Raw genomic sequence first — 18,007 nt, 5'->3', positions numbered from 1 at the left:
TGCAAAAATTCTCAGGCCAAAACTCATTACTGGGATAATTAATTCCTCTACAGTGAAAAGCTCAGCTCATAACCATTAACAGAAGCAGAACTTTTACTGGAACCCAAGTCATCTTTTTTTTCAGTTAGTGCAACACTGTTGGCAGAAGGAGGAACTACACAGTTCTCCATTCCTACTGAAGCCAGTAATCTGTATGAAATTGAGAACAGACCATATGAAAATTCTTTGAGGAAAGAATTTCACAGTGACATTTGTCTCTTTTTTGAGAGTATAAACATGTTCTTTGAAGGGAAGTGAGACTGAAGAGTATCCATTAAATCAAGTCTGACAAAAAGCCCATTATAAAACCTGCCACCCCTGCCACATAGCAAGGAGGACAGCCATGTAAAAAATGAAATAAACTTTATCAAATTATTTCAACATTGCAAGGTTTTGTACTTAGATGAGTTTATTTTCTTAGAATAGTTACATCTGCAAATGTACATTATTTTGTAAACCATTAAGCCCTTATGGCTATTTGAAAGTTAATGTCATACATAAAACAATTCAAGAAAACTTAGGACCCCAAAAGCTTTCTTCACAATGGATTTTGATTTTATATTTTGTTGCCTTCAAAGTGATTCAGTTCATACTGCACTTGTGAGTTAATGGGCAACTGGTACTGAAAATTGAATGTATGCCTGTAGAATCAAGCAAACATATTTTTTACTATTTTATGAAATCCCTTGATATTAATTCACAGTCTTTAAGAAGTGACAGGGGCTAGCAGTCATTGTCTGAATTGTCTGAATCCAAAGTTTAATTACTAAATGTGCTGGGGAAAAAAAAGTTAGACTCCAAAAGAGGTCCTTTCTAAGCTCACCCATGTGAAATGGGAGCCAGCATTGCCAGTGAAAGGGCAACAGAGCATCACTCAACTGCCAGTATCTACTAAAATCATATTCTTCCACCTCAGTGTTTCATACTACATTTTAAACCTGTCACACCGTGCCTGGAAATATCCTCTGAATGCAAATATTTACATACATTAAAAAAAAAAAAAAAAGAGTCATCTCCCAGAATTTAAAAAAACCCACACTCCACTGTTTTTTGGAGGCTGAATAAATGTATTTCTATCTGAATTGCAACTTGCTCCACAACTGTATTTTTACAATGGTATGGTGTCAGTAAATTTGCTATCCTATATTACCATGTAGTAAGAAACAGGGAGAAAACAGGAAGAAAAATGCCATAGCTTGCTGTTTCTAATTTTTATTGAGCCAGTGTAAAACATTTCAGTCTTGTTCAAAGAGCTAAGGATTTTACATAAGTGCTTTGGCTACTTTTAAGTTCAGGGAAAAGCCAGGTTAGGGTCTAATAATGAGTCTTTCATTGTGCTACTCTCATGGTAAGCCTCTTTCCTGCTCTGTTTCAAACTGGTGTCCAACACTGCTTGTAGGGAAATAGATGAAGAGGGACCCCGCACTGTCCATGCACAATAACAAAACTTACAGACACAGTTCAGCTAAATTCTAGTTGTGATCCAGATTGTACTTTAATCTCTAGCTTAAACTCATAAAAGAAAATCTTCCTAAGTAAATTGAACCTCAGAGGCAAAGACATTTTCCTATTCTTTTGACTTACGAAAACAGCGTCCAGAATAGTATTATGGATTTTTTAAAAATAGTAATTATATGGTTTTAGAAAGATACAACGATTTTGCATGTTATTAGGCCTCTACTTTTCAAAACAGAAACTCAGAGCCATGTATAATTTTTGACTATTCCTATTTTAAGGGACTATTTTAAGGGTAAAAATAAAATACAATGTCATACTGCATTCAAACGTTTGCAGTCAGTGATAGAGAAACTATTTGCCAGCTCCATTGCCAGACCACCAGAGGGAGTCGAAAGCTACATTCAACTTTGGAAAATTTCTAAACCTGTAGGTACCTTAAAACATTGACAGAAAATATTGATTAGTATGAATACTATGACAACGAATAATCTCAGCAACATCATCCGTTCATTATATCCAGAGGCAAGAAAAACACTGGTGATAACAGAGTGCTCAGCAACTATTTTTGTTCTGTTTGGAAAGAATGAAAAATCCTGCATTTAAATTAGATGTTTCAATTATGTTAATAACTGGAGAGAAGTCTTTAAAAAATCAGCAGATCCAGAATTAGTACAAAATAGTCTTAAACAAAGAATGCCTCCCCTGGGGCTCATCATGTGCCTTTGAACAGGCCATGGCACAAATCCTGGGCTCTGACAGGACTGGCCAACAGGCTGGGCTTATCATCCTTCCAATAAGCATGGTTAGGCTTTAACAGCTCTAGAGACAGGAGCATTCACCTGACATCTGGTTCCACTAGTGTTCCACAAGTCCTGAGCAGTCTTCTAGGGCACAGCTTTCCTGTATTTTCTTCACCACTTTATTCACAAAATTATCCTTTCTTCTAGTACTTTTCCCATCAAATTCAGAATAATTCTCTGGACCCACTCCAAGAATACTCATTTTCTGAATGTTGGGCAAAAAAAACCCCAATTCAATTAATTCTCTTTTTAATAAAATCTTCTCTGCTTTTCTATCTATTCTATCACAAAGTTTTGCATGTTGGCATGACAAAGAACTGAGAGAGGTGTGTATTTGTCAGAAAGAAAATTCTACTGTAATCTGTTGATAACTAGCATTAAGGAAATAAGGAACCAATGTCCACAATGCTGCATTTGCCAGTTGAAAACAGCACTGTTTCCAAGAAGAAAAGTTGTCAGGTTAATCTGTGTGGGCTTTTTTTATTCAAAAAGATTTTAACTGAATATAGAAATCATCGGTCCTTCAAAAGCAATGGTGTGCAACCAGAATGTCCTGTAAATACAGCGAGGCAAAGCACTCAGCATTCCCTTCTTCCCATTTCTTTCCCTCTCCCCACTCCCTGCCCACACTGACACATGAAATAGAACGCCCTGTTCCTCTCACTGCAAATTAACACAGCCTGCTCCTTTATAACCAGCTGTCAGAATCTGTCACCAATTCATTTTTTGCCTTTATAGCTTCAAAGGTAAAGGTAGAAATTAGGGATGATTTCTTCTACGAGGACTCCAGCAAAAGTTTTTATCTGGCAAGAAACAATTTTGCAGGTTTCTTTCTCTGCAGGTGAGAGATCAATACTGTAAAGACATCTGTAAGCATCCACATTTGCTGCAGAAGCATCTTAAGACTATCAAGATTGAAAGCCAATGCCAAACTTTAATTCATAGTTGTAATCCAGATGCATGTTAAGATTCAAAGCCTGTTCTCACTTTGGTCCTGAAGTAGATCTCAAGTCTTCCTTTAATTTGACAGCACTAAAAAATTGAACTGACCAGCCCCAGCTGCATACCAATGGGGCTGACATGGTGATACATACTAAGCAGAATTGTATGAATACTTGAACTTAAAAGCAGCAGGGACACAGCACCTTGAGCTCTGATTTGTAGCATCCCTCTACAGTGAGCCAGAGAGTGGGATCCTGTTCTCTCAAGCATCTGTAGCTTCAACACAAGTAACTGCTAAGGTCAGCAGAGTTATCTGCTTAAAGGATGAGAACTCATTAAGGAGACACCTGAGAAAAGCTTTGAGGTATCTGCTGGTTTTGTGAATTTTTCTTCTCCACTGTATATTAATTTTATAGGAAAAGAAGCATATGAACTATTGAGTGAGTTTCTGCAGACCATACAGTGATACCTCTGTAAGCAGTCACCTCGAGTAACTCAGGGACAAACTTCAAGCATTGTCCCCACTCTGCAGCATCATCTTTAAATTTTCCCCTTTCTTCTTACTTTCCTAAACTCCAAAGACTTTAAACTTGAAAGCTTTTTTAGCATAGCTGAATGTCACACAAAATCTCACCCATAACTTAGATAAAATGTACTTGGCTAGACATAGTTTTATCAGCAAATACCATTAATATATATGCATATTTTGAAATGGTTACCTTTCCAAGCAGATTTATTTTGGTTTTTTTTCTCCTGCTTATGCAAATAGACTTTTGGTCATAATCATACTAAGACAACTACACATTTAACAAAATAAAAAAACAACTAGGGAAAATCAGGTGAACATAAATGAGATCAATTTCAAGATTTGATGCTGGATTTGTTGACAAATATCTTTGTATTAAGAAAGCTGTAAGAAGTTTGCAATCAATTTGCAGTTTCATCTGTTAGGTTTTTTGGCAGCTCCTGAAGCAATAAAGAAGAGTTCTGTTTTTCTTTCCTTTATTATTGGCATTTCAAAGGAAGTTAGCAGACTTCTGCATGATTCTTGTGAATACAGTTAGATTGGTTGCCAATTTTTAAAAGCAATTTTACATGTGAATAATATGGATTCCTTTCTACCACTGAATAAAGTATTAGTCAGACCAGCCCATAACATCTCTGCTTAAACACTTAAAAATGTTTCCCAGCCAGTTGCTGTCTTCCATTTCTGTCACACAGAACATGATGGTTGTCAAAATACATGATTTCTTGAAATTTACATTACTGCAGGTCTCTTGCATTTCTCCATTATGCAGTTTCTGGGCACCACAAACAAGAGACTGTTTCAGTTAGTCTGTGTAATTGAAAGCATAACTTCATTTTCTACTGCAGACTACAAGAATCAGTCTGAGTTTTCTTTTGTACACAGGTGGTTCTGAAGATTCAAAATCTATTTAATATGTGATACAAAAAATGTGTGATGGCAGATGAAAGCTAGTGAACAGCTCCAAACTTCTTCTACTTTCAGAGAATCCAGTGCCTTGTGGGCTTAAAGGACCAAACTGAGAAGTGTTTCTCACTAGCAAACAAAGATCAAAGCACTTTTATCCCTTTACAGCTGAAATACCCATGTTATATTCTGATCTCTCAATCCAGAATATTCAGTCAACTATCTCAACTGAAGGAAGGCAATAGCATGTTTTGCCATGTAAAAACAGTATTTTGAAAAAGACTGTCACTTATGGGGGAAGAAATAAAGACTATTAATTTAGTAAAAACACCTGGAATGATACCTGAGATATAAGAAATAAATTCAATATGATGAAGTAAATGTTATAAAGCTACACACACACATATACTCAGGGACCTGCAGAGGTAGGAAATATGTTTATGTTGGATAACTGGCAAAAAAGCTGGCAATTCATTGCCAGTGAATAATACATGCACACGGAGATAGCCAGGGGAAAAATTACCCCTGAAAATATCTGCCCGGAAGCTTCTCACCTCTGACTTCCTACAACCTTCTTCCTCTTCTGTGGCAGCCTTATCTGGTCCTCCAAATCTGTGTGAGCCCAGAACCCATTTTTAAAATACAAGCTCTCTTAATCAAGGCATATTACTTTAAATTGAGATCTAGACATGCAATTGAGCATGTATCTACATGCATGCAGACAACACATGCACAGATGATAAAATGCTTGTGCAACATTTCATTATAACCAATGAACACATTTTCTGCTGAGAATTATTCTGTTCTCAGATGACTGAGAAGGGATACAGCTGTGTAGGAATTGTTATTTTTGTTCAGAAAAGTAGCCACGGAAAAGGGCTGAGAAAATACCTCCATCAGCAGAGCCAATTTGAAGCCTCAACCCATTCTGTGATGCAGTACATGATCCCCCTTGCCCCAACTGTTTAATGAAGTACTTAATAGGGTTTTTTTAATAGCAGGAAACAATGCATATGCCAAGTACACTGATTCTTTTCCTCAAAGTATAGAAATTTCACTAAACCAGAGGAACTGTAAGTTATGTACTCTTCTTTGTACTTCTCCAAATCCTTTAGCAGAATTACCTGCTATACTAGTATTCGTGTTTCTAAAAGTATTACAAAGAAATGGCTTTACCAGATACTGAGTACTTTGAAGATTAGATTAAAACCCACACTAACTGAAATCTCTACTCATAAGAAATTTGACTTTTCACACAAATCTGCCTACAACAGCACTGACATCATTGCATTTCTGACAGCAGACAGATTCATTACCAGACATTAAAGCTGATTGAGGCATAGCAGCACTTTGAAGAAAACTTAATCTGAGTATACACATAATTCACAGTGTAGCATCTCTTCACCAAGACAATATAAAGTATTTGTAGTACTGATGAAGATTAACTTGTACACTTTAAATTTGAAACAGTGGTCTGAGTAAGAAAAACATGGCCCACGGGTCTTTATATGACCTTGAGTTCCAGGCTGGTCAACAGATTAAAACATTGTTCTGCCGAGAGTAAATACTCTCCTGCAGGGACATTAGAACAAGAAGTAAACCTAATCTTGAGCTGCCTAGTTTGCAACTCAGGTTTCAATGTATCAATGTGTATCTACATCAGCAGTTGTTTATGTAATGCTAATCTAAAAATTCAGACACTTCAGAAGTGTCAAATCCACTTCCTTGAGAGCTCTGTCACCTGGAGGCAGCAGGAGTCAAACATTTCAGCTACCCTGGGTAACTGGTTCAAAGCAAATACAAGGTGACACCTAAATGTACTTAGCCCTGCCCAAAAGAATTACCCTGGGTTTCAATTTTTATTAAACAACTACCGTGAGAGCACAAAGAGGACACAGAAATATTCAGCTATAAAAGTTGTCCTTGATACAACTGATGTATTCTAATAACTTTTTGTCTCACAACAGTCTCTCAAAACCTGTGCAGAAAAAAAGATTGACAAGACAGCCATTATCTCTAGCATTTAGTATCTTGTGCAAACATTCTTGTTGTTTCATCAGTTTGTCAAGAAACAGCTTAAATTTTCCAACAGGGAAACAACATTTCCTAACATCCTGAGTTCCTAACGTTTAAGTTCTTTCAGCTGGGTCACAATATTCCAAATCCACCTGGTATCCAACAGTTTATTACACTTAAATGAAATCAGACTGAAATTGCTTTTTGTTGTCCTCATCCTGAAGACAAGTTCCACAAACTCCTCAAAGTGCAAACTTGATAAACAACCTGTTCTCCAATCTCCCAATTCACTTATACTGTCTGCATAATGAGTATTAATGGTGGATTGTTTGTTGTATTTACAGCAAGTTTATTTGGGAGAGAAAAAGTATTCTTTTACAAATGAGCCATGTTCACTATTGAGATTACTTCCAAAGAGAGCATTCAGAAAGCAAACCTGAATATATTACACTGACAATTATTTTTCAATACTTTAACATAGGCCACTTAAAACTGGTTGTGTTATTAGCACATAGACTGATCTTTAAATATACTACTTCTACATAAACAGTGCAAATCTCAATATTCACATCAACCTGAAATTAATGCTGCAATTACTGTTGACATTCACATCAAGAAAGTAGTAAACTATTTCACATGAGCAATTCCAAAACCTCAGAATGCCATTATTAATATTAAAGAAACACAGAACAAACATGTTGGGCTTCAAAGCCATGTTTTGATACACACAATCCCTGTAAACATGGATTTATTGTATTTGTCAATACTGATATATGATATAATTCTATAAATAAAACCACTGATATAAACAATTTCTATAACCTTTTTTTTTTTTGCATAGGGTTTGGATTAAGGTTACTTTAGGATAGAGACAGCTGTTAACAAAATCCTCTAGTCAATTAGTCTTCCATCACACAAATTTAGGCATATGACAAGGAGCCTCTCTGACTTCAGTGGAAACTTACACACGTAAGTATTTGCAAAACTGGAGTCATGTTTAGCACTTAAGTTACCCCTAGTCATTGAGAATACAAGCTATAAAAGAGCTCTCCACAAATTTATAAAATATACTGATTTAAAATTTATGCTGATGTTTCTCTAAGTCACATTTATGATTCCAAACAGTTATGTACATACTATACTATCACAGTAGGAAATACTTCACTGTAGAACACCACAGTGAACAAGTCGTGAAGCACAGTGTTCAATATAATTTCCCTTTAGTATTCCCAGTGCATAAGTTGTTAACATCTACACTACACAAGGTGCCCAGGTCTAGTATTTGTTATATACAATGTAAAAGCAAGATAGAAAGAGCTTTGCATTTTACAGTAAGGAATGAAAACAGTGGGTAATATACAGGGATTCACTCCTGCAAAGTACAGAATTCTCCTTCACTATGACCACAACCACCAAATATGGTGGATTTCAAGTCATTCAGCCCATAAAACAGTGCTCAGCACCTTGTAGGAAGAGAGATCTGAGTGCACTTTATTCCAAAACATCTCCTTTGGATGTTATAAAGTGCAAAAAAATAAAACATATATATTCTAATATTTTACAGTCACTGTTAGACTGCCATATTTGCAAAATGCAAAATTCAAATAACTCGGTATGCATTTTTATGGACCCTATAATAACAAATGCTGAAACTGGAGTTTTCTCATCTTTAAAAAAATCTCAGTATTTTTAAATTATTGTGTAATTATAAAAAGAAAATATAAATTATAATTAAATCTTGAAATAGGTATTTTAACATGTGGCCATTTTCCAAAGAATCAAATATGAAATTTAATTTTCTCTTATAGCATTACATTTTAGAATCTTTAAAATCTTTTAGAAGCTAATAACTTCAAAAAATAAAAGTTCTTGTATCACAGTAATAGACATATCACCTTATCAGATATCTTTTACCCTAGAAGTGTTTAAAAAAATAAATAAATTAAAAAAAAAAATCTAAGACTTCTATTCTCAGTTGTTTAGAACAAGATATTTTTAAACAAAGTAGGAGTTCCATAGTGCTTCATTTTGATCTTAAAATTCAAATAAATGGGACAGATCATAACCATAAATTTAAAAGGCTTTAGAGTACTACACTGCTTTGGTGCATTGTACCAATGATTGTTTACATGCATGAAGAATCAAATTCTACAATATTCTTCACAGAGCTGGGTAGGAGCAGAAGATCCCGAAGTTGTACAGATGTTACAGAGCTTTCCGTTCTTTGAGCAGTAGGGAAGGAACTGGGAGGAAGATTGTGACACTGAGGAACAGTCTTCTTCCAAGCAGTACCATGAGCAGCACAGCCACTTACCTGGAGCTTGGCTGCACACCAGTAAGGTAGCCCTCAGAGAATGCAATGTTGGCTGTATAACAGTATTACACTATATCCAGTGATACCATACAACGCTAGAAGGAAATGTATGGAAATACAGAGCTAAAAAGGTATGACTAAAATACATTTCTAAAGCAACAGAAGTCTTCCTGTGGCAGCCTGTAAGCCACAGGAGGAAGGGCAGGAGAAGACAATACAGGTACTGCCAAGTCTGTAACCATTTAGCTCCTCGAGACGGGACATTCTGCTGCTCAGTCGGAGAACTGGAAGATGGTTTCTGGGTTATTGCTGTCTGTAGGGTTTGTGGGCTGCAATGTCTTTGTGGGAGTAGTTTTACCATGAGAATGAGAGGAAGAAGAATGGGAACTTTCACTGGAGCTGCTACGTGTCTCTGTGCTTGTACTTGTTTTTTTCATTTTCCTTCTTTTTGCAAGAGGTGCCTTGTCCACATTCTGGAGACAAAATCCTTCCCTTTTGTACTTGTTAAAGGCCTGTTTCAAAATAAAAGGCAATTCTAAGTTTTTCAAGATATTTAACACATTTTATCACTTACTGTGAATGGTCCATGGTACATCACAAGATAAAATGTAATTTTCTGACTAATTCCTATTGTAGCTGTAACAATGACTTTACCAGCCTTTACAGGTACATAAGAGCCAAAACATAACCTTATTGATTGGCATCTTCCTCTCCTTGTTCTTTTTAGTTTAGAAGTATTTTTTACTTAGCCATAACCTATTTAACACTACATTTTCAGAGAGGACTGCTAAATTACAATTTTTCTTTCAGCCCAAATCATGTTGCTTGTCAGGATCTCTCTAAGAAACAATTACTTTGTTCTTCTCTCCTTCCTAAAAAGCACTCACAAGCATTTCAGCATAGATCTGCTCAATTTTGATTTATTCTCTGTAGAGGGTATCATGAGAATCAATATCATGTTTGTAAAATACAGTTGCAGTTCAAATGATTTTATTAAATATACAATAGCAGACAAGCAAGTCCACTAAACATGCACCCATAATACAAAAAACATGAACTACATAAATTCCAGAAATTCTACCTCACTTTAGTAACCCTAAGGGCAAATGTCAAACCGTTACTTAGGTTAAATATAAAATTTTGGTTTTATTTAAATAAAAGTTTGAAGACCTTTTAATAGATTTCTCTAGGACATAGAATACTTTTAATTGCTGTTTCCAGAACAGCACTCCATGTCCAAATCCTCATAAAAATAAATGCCTCCAAGAAATTTATGCTTGCTTCATCATTCCTATTTTTGTGTACTCCATCAGAGATGTTATGAGGAAATGTTATTGAGGAAAACAAAAATCAAGCTATAAGGATATACTGAATTATAAGGAGAGATATGTACAGTTGTTAAGAGAAAACACACAAATCCAGATGACACATTACAAAACATAGCACATGACAAACAATTTCTCAGAACTCACATGGAAAGTGGCTTTGACATATGTGTGCACTGCAGCTCCTGAAGAGCCCAAGTTATCAGGTGTCATTAGAGGGTTGGATGAGAGCTGGCTGCCATCCTGAAGCCACTCGTTGTATCTCAGGCTGGACATTTTAATCCTTTTGTTTGGATCCACTGTGAGAAGTCCTAATAGAAACACATTACATTCTTTGAAACTGTCAGCTATTTATCTTTGGTCAATAGAAAATGCAAATATTTCTTAATAAAATGTCATGCATTGCTCTGATAAGTAACTAATGTCAATATTTATCCTAGATATGCCAATATTTATCCTAGATAAGGCTTACACAATGTTATGCTATCATCCTCTCCAGAAAAATCTTAAAGGCAAAAAATTGTATTTAACTGTTTGATAACTCACATATCTCTTCACAGAAACTCAGAACTACCAAATTATTTCTTCACTTATAACGGGTCTAGGATAAAGTTCAAAAGAGTAAGCCTCAGGTTCCCTGCATAATTGACTCAAGACTGAATCTGGAAATCCCTACATTTTTGGCAGAAAAATTCCTTACAAATCAGCTTCTACAGAAATTCAGTAGGTGTCTAGCTCATGATGAAAACATAATTAGATGCTCTAAAGCTTAAGGGAACCAAAGCACAGCAATGGTCAATGAAGTAGCTCAGAAATACAGTAAGTAGTCTTTGTACATGAATTAAAAAATAGCCAACAGAAAAGAAATAGTAATAAATTCATTCTCTACAAAAGCTCAGCTTTTAAGACTTTTATCTATCTCATAAGCTGTTTTGGTTTTTTAGAAAAGCAAAAACAACATAATAAAAAACTCTGCTTTTAAACATGTTATAAGAGTGAGTTCACTTTTTCTGAAGCTCTTCAGTTCCTTGTAATCCCACTAACCTCATCAGCATCTTACCACATTAGAAAACTCTGCTAGGTGTACAAGCAATTTGTAATCCATTCTGATATGTCCATGGCCACTCAATGCTTTTATCAGAGGTCAGTACACAGCTCAAGCTGTGCATATTGCTCTGTCAGGTGAGACACTTTAGAGCATCCAGATATTGTAGAATTTGGTTCTCCAAATCCTACTTTTTAAATAAAAACATAATGTACCTTAAATACTTTAAATACATACCACGAATTAGCTCTTTAGCCTCTTCAGAAACATTTTTCCAAGCCTCTCCTTCAAAGGAAAATTCTCCTTTTTTTATTTTCTTCATAATTTCCAACGCACTGGTACATGTTAAACTTCTGTCTTGAGACTGAAATGGTACCTGCCCTGACAGCATTGTGTACTGCCACAAGAACAAAAGCAGCCTTAGGAAACACAGGGTATTTATAGGCAACTCTGCTGTTAAATATGAAGGGCTGTTGTTTGCATCACCAATGCTACACAATAAAACTTGGCCTAAACTAACTTTAAGGCTATCGAGTATTTAAATATAAAAGACTTTCTCTGGAGTCCTTGTTAGAAAAAACATTCATCTATTCCAGGAAGCCGTGAACAAAATATATTTCTACCCCATTTATATCAAATGAAACTAATTTTCTGTAGATCAGAATACAGGTTGATTCCTTCTTTGAATTGAAAGTGTCAGAAGATTATATGGATGCCTGTAAAATCCCCTAAGAAGCATATATCTTTTTGAGAAGCTGGCTGTATCAAGTAATTTTTCCATTCCCAAAAATGCTAAATTTTATTTCCTATTTGCTAAAAAAAATTCTGCTCCTGGAAAAGATCTGTCTTTGGAACATATTATTTGTGCAGTAGTACTTTCACCTCCCTTGAATTCAGCATGTACCAATTTATGTATGAAATCATCTCAAGTCCCTTGCATTTTAACAAAAAAGAAATACATGCAATAAAATTATAGTTAAAAACCTCAATCACTCACCAAAATGACCCCCAAACTCCACAGATCACAAGACTCATCATAACCATTGTGATTCAAGAGCTCTGGGGCAGCATAATGAAGGGTAAAACACGGAGTCTTAAGAGGCTGATTATCAGGTGGTTTTAAACGAGCAAAGCCAAAATCAATTATTTTTATTTCTGAATTATCAGTTTCATCTGTAAATAGTAAATTCTGAAAAGCAAAGACAAAAATCAATATTAGCACCGGGTACAAAACTGATTAAAATTATTTTGCTTCACCTATCACTTCAGAAAATTTTCCATTATCTAGAGGAAAGGTGAACTGCGAGACACTGAGGGAAGAGAAAAACAGAAATAACAATATTCTGGATTGTAAGAAATGTGACATGCTTACCTGCCCCTGCATATCTGCAAGTCAGGGCAGTTCTGAGATTACTAATGAAAATGGATACGTGGCACAGAACAGCAGAGAAGAGAATTCTGGGAACTTTGACAAGAAAAAAACCCCAAGACATCAACATGTTTGGAGATGGGAGAACTGCCTTCTTCCTCAGACAAAAGCAAATTTTCTTAAGCTTCCACTTCCTTTTGGCATGTTGTAAACAACAGCTTTCTTGTGTAGGGGATTCCCACTGCTCCTTCTGTCTTGTGACCGAACAGTTTTTGGTACTCAAGTGGTACCACAGCATTGCCATGAGGACAACAATGCATGAGAGTCATTTGAAAGAGGAGGATGGTGATAAAAAGGTGCACCTTGGTATGAAAAGGTGCTAACAAGTGCACCAACAGCTCAGAGGTTTCACTGAGAGCTGTCTGGCATGGGTGGCAAAGCCAGTATGGATGGATATGCGTTCTGACAGAAACCTGGGACCGACAGCATTCAAGCTCTGAAGGTACCAGTCCCACCACAAACTTACTCCTCACACCAAGGCAGAGACATTAGTACAGTAGTCCCTGAGAATTCCAGCTTTGCACACTGGAATGTGGCACTTTGGACTTGAGGACAGACAAGCTGTTATCAGTTTGGAAAATATAAGGCAATCTGCTTCTTTTTTCTGCCCTGAGTATTTGTATTTGCCAAGAAAGATACAAGAGGGAAGCTAAGTCACAGAAAAACTGAGGCCAAGATGAATCATAAGCTAATTCTACTCTTCCCTTCATCTTCTGAGAGAAGAGCATCATTTTGCTACTGTCTTATTGCTCAATTTATGAATGCTAGAAAAAATCGCAGTATTAGAAATCCTATAGTCTTATCTAACCTTGTAATACAAAAGGTGAATGAGTCACACAAAGTAATTAATTTCAAACTCATTAACAAGGGTAAAAATGATTGTGCTAGACTGCCAGCAGATCAATAAGGAGAACCTGAGACCATTCATTAAGGACAAAAGAAAATAGCTGCTACAAAACAGTATTTTAGTATTTTTGCTTTCTGTACTGCTGATATAGTTCAATGCACATTCAGAGAAGTCAGTTTTCAATTGTTGTGTAAATGGATCTACAGAGAGCCTTATTTCAGCAAAAATATTCATACAAGGATAAGTGATTAATACAATAGCCTTTTTTCTATGGTGATGTTATATAGTCTACAAGTAAATAAGGAATTAATAACATTGGTTTAAAAAGACCTTTCCTATGATAAAAATTAAATTGGTTATGCATGGAAAGAATGGTACAGTCCAAGTATCCTACACTGGGTTCAGGTATTTCTGTTAATGAGGCAAATAAAGTGTGTTTCAGAACTCTCCCATCCCCCAAACATTTACAGCTATATTTCACATTTATTTTAAGATATATAAACAACATTCTCACACACTTTTTATGTTTTCTTGTAATACCTTCAGAACTCAGTTCACAGATCAATGATCACAGAAACAGTCCTCAAATCCTCTACTGAGAAGCTCCAAATATGGTCACATGTGCTACACAAACTCTTTACTCCTATGAATTCTCTATTTTCTACCCAGTACTTTTCCTCTGTTTTGTAGACCAACATATGTGATCTAATTAGTACTGATAAACAGAAGTCTTCCAGTCCATGAAATTCAAAATCTCAGTTACATTTAACCAGCCATACTTTAAAAAAAATAATTATCAGTAGCACATTAGATTGCAAAGCTGAGCAGCAAAAAAGTCTGACTGGACTTTTAAGAAAAGCAAGAAGAATTTCCTATATATCTTTTTACAGAGAAATGCACTAACCATATCTATACTGGGAAACTTGCATATCCCATACTAAGTTCATGTCAGAACCTAAAATAGTAACTTTCAACACAGGCAGGAAGGAGACAAGCAGCTTAAGTCCAGCTTTGTGGAGGCAATGGATTCTGCAAGCTGTTTGCTAACCCTTCATTACTTGACTTCCCAGACTTCTGTTCTTGAACATAATGTAGAATTGAAGACTGCCTAATTTACCTTACAGCTGAAGCTTTGCTTCATTGTGCCTTACATTCAAAGTGGAATTAAGACTAAGATGATAAGAATAGAAGAGAGAAAGTGGGGTTGGTTTCATCCTTTTAATTACTACTTGTTTCAAAAATGGTTTTCTTACCCTGGTGATGTGACTCTTGGAAAAAGTTTCTCTGATGATTTTTCCAACTCACACATTAGAATTTCAAAATAGTCCCTCTTTAACTGTTTACTTACAACAGGAGCCCAAACTTCTTTCAAACTCATACACTTTGGATTGGCTTTCATAAACAACTAGCAACACCTAGAAGACTTCTTTACCAGTTGAATTGGAATTATTATAAAATACCAAATCTTTCATATCACAGAAAGTATGTTACAGTAAGACAAAACATCAGTAGGAATGGTGGATTATTTTTTAACTCCAGCTACAAAAGGAACAGCTATTTCCTGGGGTATGATGGCTGTCATCACCCTACAATAAACATCCTTACTGGATGAACCAACATTAATCTACACTATTTTCAGGCTGAGAAAACATACATCCCAACCCATTGCTGGCAAAAGCACCCAAGAAAACACTGACTCCAGGAAGCAGAACAAAGTCAGTGGTCAATCTTATAATAGTAAAGTGAATGGTCTAGAAGCCATGATGCTGCTGCACAACAAAAATATCAGAAAACAGTTACTGAAAAACAGATATTAATAAATTGTTTCTTTTGGGAAACTACTGAACTCACTGAACTGACATCACAATCTCTCTTCTTTTCAAGGAAAAGAAGCCCTACTAAGGAAATTATGATCAAACAGAAGATGGAAATGTACAGGCAAAATACCCAAGCAACCTAGCTCTGCTTATGAACTGTTTCACACAATAAATACATGCTAGGGAAAAATGTCCCCATACAGGCAAAGAATGTTTTTGAACAAGTTAAGAGTAGAGATTGCTTACAGTTACTTTTACCTATGAAGAGAAAAATATCTACAGAATTTGTTAAGTAAAAGTGGTAACATTTAATTAAAAATACAGAAGTAGAAAACTCTGTAACAAAGGCTGGAGAAACAGAGACACATCACATTCTAGACATTTAATAACTTATTGTCTAAACATATATATATATATATATATATATATATATACACACACAAGTCACTATACCTCAGGTTTCAGATCTCTGTGGACTACTCCCACATCATGCATATGGCTCACTGCTGAAACAAGTCTGCGCATAATGTGACTGGCTTCCGTCTCACTAAAATGTTTCTTCTTCTGAATACGTTCAAGCAATTCTCCTCCCTTCAGCAATTCCATTACCAGGAATGTGTGAAGCTGAAACAGTAAAAATACAGCATGTTAGAAATTTAACATTCCAAACCAACATTCACTCAGGAGTTAGGTGCCATTCTGACAGGTTCTCAATGTTTGAAGAAATAGCACTGCTGCTTGTAGTAATTTGGAAGACAAAAAAAAAAGCACCAAATCTCAGATGGCATTTTTCCCATCAGTCTTGTTGAGACTGAAGAATAATGTGTTCCCATGTGCACCCATATTTATTAACAAAAATGCAATGCCATCAGCTAAATGTTCACGTCTGTAGGGAGATGAAAAAGCTTTACTTAGTTTAACAATAAAGCTGGAAAAAGCGAAACTTTTGCTGCTTAAGCCTGTTCTGATATAAAGATATGTATCTATTAAAATGCCTAAGGACATAAACGTTACAAAATCCTTTAAAAGCACCCTGAAACTTAACCTCGGAAATAAAAAATTATCTAGAACTTGTGATTTTATCCCCTACAGAGTAGTAGCCAAAAGTACCCCATCATTAGAATTACAATAGATATCTTCCCAAAATTTAAAGAGCATTTTTTAAATTAAAAAAGCAATGAGTTTTTAGAAGGCAATAAATAAGCAGGGGCTTAGACAACCTTGGCACACACTCAACTGCAATTCAAATATCTTGCCATTAAACAAACAGCAGACTTCTCAGAACAAGGAAGTAAAGTCAGCATTCTCAAAAGGCAATGGATGTAGGCATGCATGGCTTCTAGCCCTTCCCTCCCCTGAATGACAGTAACAAAAGTAGTATTTGCAAGCACAGCAAAAAAGTTCTGGGAAGTGGCCAAAAAATGGAATTCAAAGCAATAGTCAAGAAGGTGCACACTATATATACCAAAGAACAGAAGCAGAGCTATGTGGACAGGAAAAAGTAACACTTCTTAGAACAACCAAGGTATACAGTAGTGCTTGAATGATCTCCTCTCCTGCAAATTTTCTTTATGCCTTGGGAATATCTGACAGGGAAGTTAAAAAGGATAAAAAGACTTTTTTCACTAGAAAAACTTCAGAAAAACTCACAGAAAACTTCTGGCTCACCAACAGACTGCAGCCCAATATTATATGGTTGGAATACTAATATGGAATTTGAACAGACTGATATCAGAGCAAGTTAAAAACTGAAACTTCTTTTTATTAAGACAAACTGCAGAAAGGTCAAAACTAGAAAATTCCTTCCAGTTTTGGTCTTCAGAATATTGTGCACAAGTAATCTGAAAGGTACAGTCTGAGAGCTACCAGAAGTAGCTAAAAATACAGTGGGTTGCTTGGTTGAGAGCAGTCTATTCAGTGGCACAGCAGTCTGGAGAACCATTTTTTTAGATTTAGAATATTCATTTTACTCAAAGGAAACTGAAAGAAATGTCCTGTTCTACACAGGTACACTCATACTCTGCATATATGTAAAAAAAGGGTCATTAAAAATTACAGTACAGACACTGTATCCTCTCAGTAAATTCTGAGGTGCTCTACATGAGCTCTCTGCTGGTCCCAGTACAAATAGCAGGAGGGAGACAGAGTGGGATATGTGGAGAGGCAAGAGACCACTTGTTCCACTACAAAATCTATAGACCAACACAGAACAACAGAGTAGTCTAGGTTGGAAGGGAGCTGTACAGGACATCTGGTCCAAAACCCTAGCTCAAATCAGGGCCAGCTTCCAATTCAAATCAAATTATTGTTTATTCCATGCTGTAGAGTCTGTATTCCATTAAAGGAAAAAGACAGTTAAGGTATCTAAGTAAACTGATCCTAATGGGTTTTCAAATAGAAGCTCTACTTTAGCGTTTGGTAATCTGGCAAGTTATTTGGTTATCTCCATTAAGTTACTAATGTGTAGGAAAAGATACTAGATATATAATCTTCATATACAACATTTCTAAATTAATTCACAAATACTGTTGTAAGATTTATAA

At 35.8% G+C, this 18,007-nt stretch overlaps 1 protein-coding gene across 3 annotated transcripts in view; it reads right to left on the bottom strand.

Moving 5' to 3' along the window:
* Nucleotides 1-7,433: 7,433 nt before the first annotated feature.
* The window catches only part of RPS6KA5 (ribosomal protein S6 kinase A5), a 66,395-nt gene continuing 55,821 nt past the window's right edge, over nucleotides 7,434-18,007 (bottom strand). For all 3 annotated transcript variants that reach the window (XM_074542470.1, XM_014264486.3, XM_014264487.3), the window contains 5 exons: nucleotides 15,918-16,088; nucleotides 12,369-12,560; nucleotides 11,609-11,768; nucleotides 10,474-10,637; nucleotides 7,434-9,513 (listed from right to left, as the gene is read on the bottom strand). In XM_074542470.1, the coding sequence (XP_074398571.1) occupies nucleotides 9,274-9,513; nucleotides 10,474-10,637; nucleotides 11,609-11,768; nucleotides 12,369-12,560; nucleotides 15,918-16,088 (927 nt within the window). In that variant the 3' untranslated portion in view covers nucleotides 7,434-9,273. The remainder of the gene's footprint in view (nucleotides 9,514-10,473; nucleotides 10,638-11,608; nucleotides 11,769-12,368; nucleotides 12,561-15,917; nucleotides 16,089-18,007) is intronic.

The sequence above is a fragment of the Zonotrichia albicollis genome, chromosome 6, assembly GCF_047830755.1.
Source record: "Zonotrichia albicollis isolate bZonAlb1 chromosome 6, bZonAlb1.hap1, whole genome shotgun sequence".
Taxonomy (NCBI): Eukaryota; Metazoa; Chordata; class Aves; order Passeriformes; family Passerellidae; genus Zonotrichia; species Zonotrichia albicollis.
This window is presented reverse-complemented; position numbering and strand designations above follow the sequence as displayed.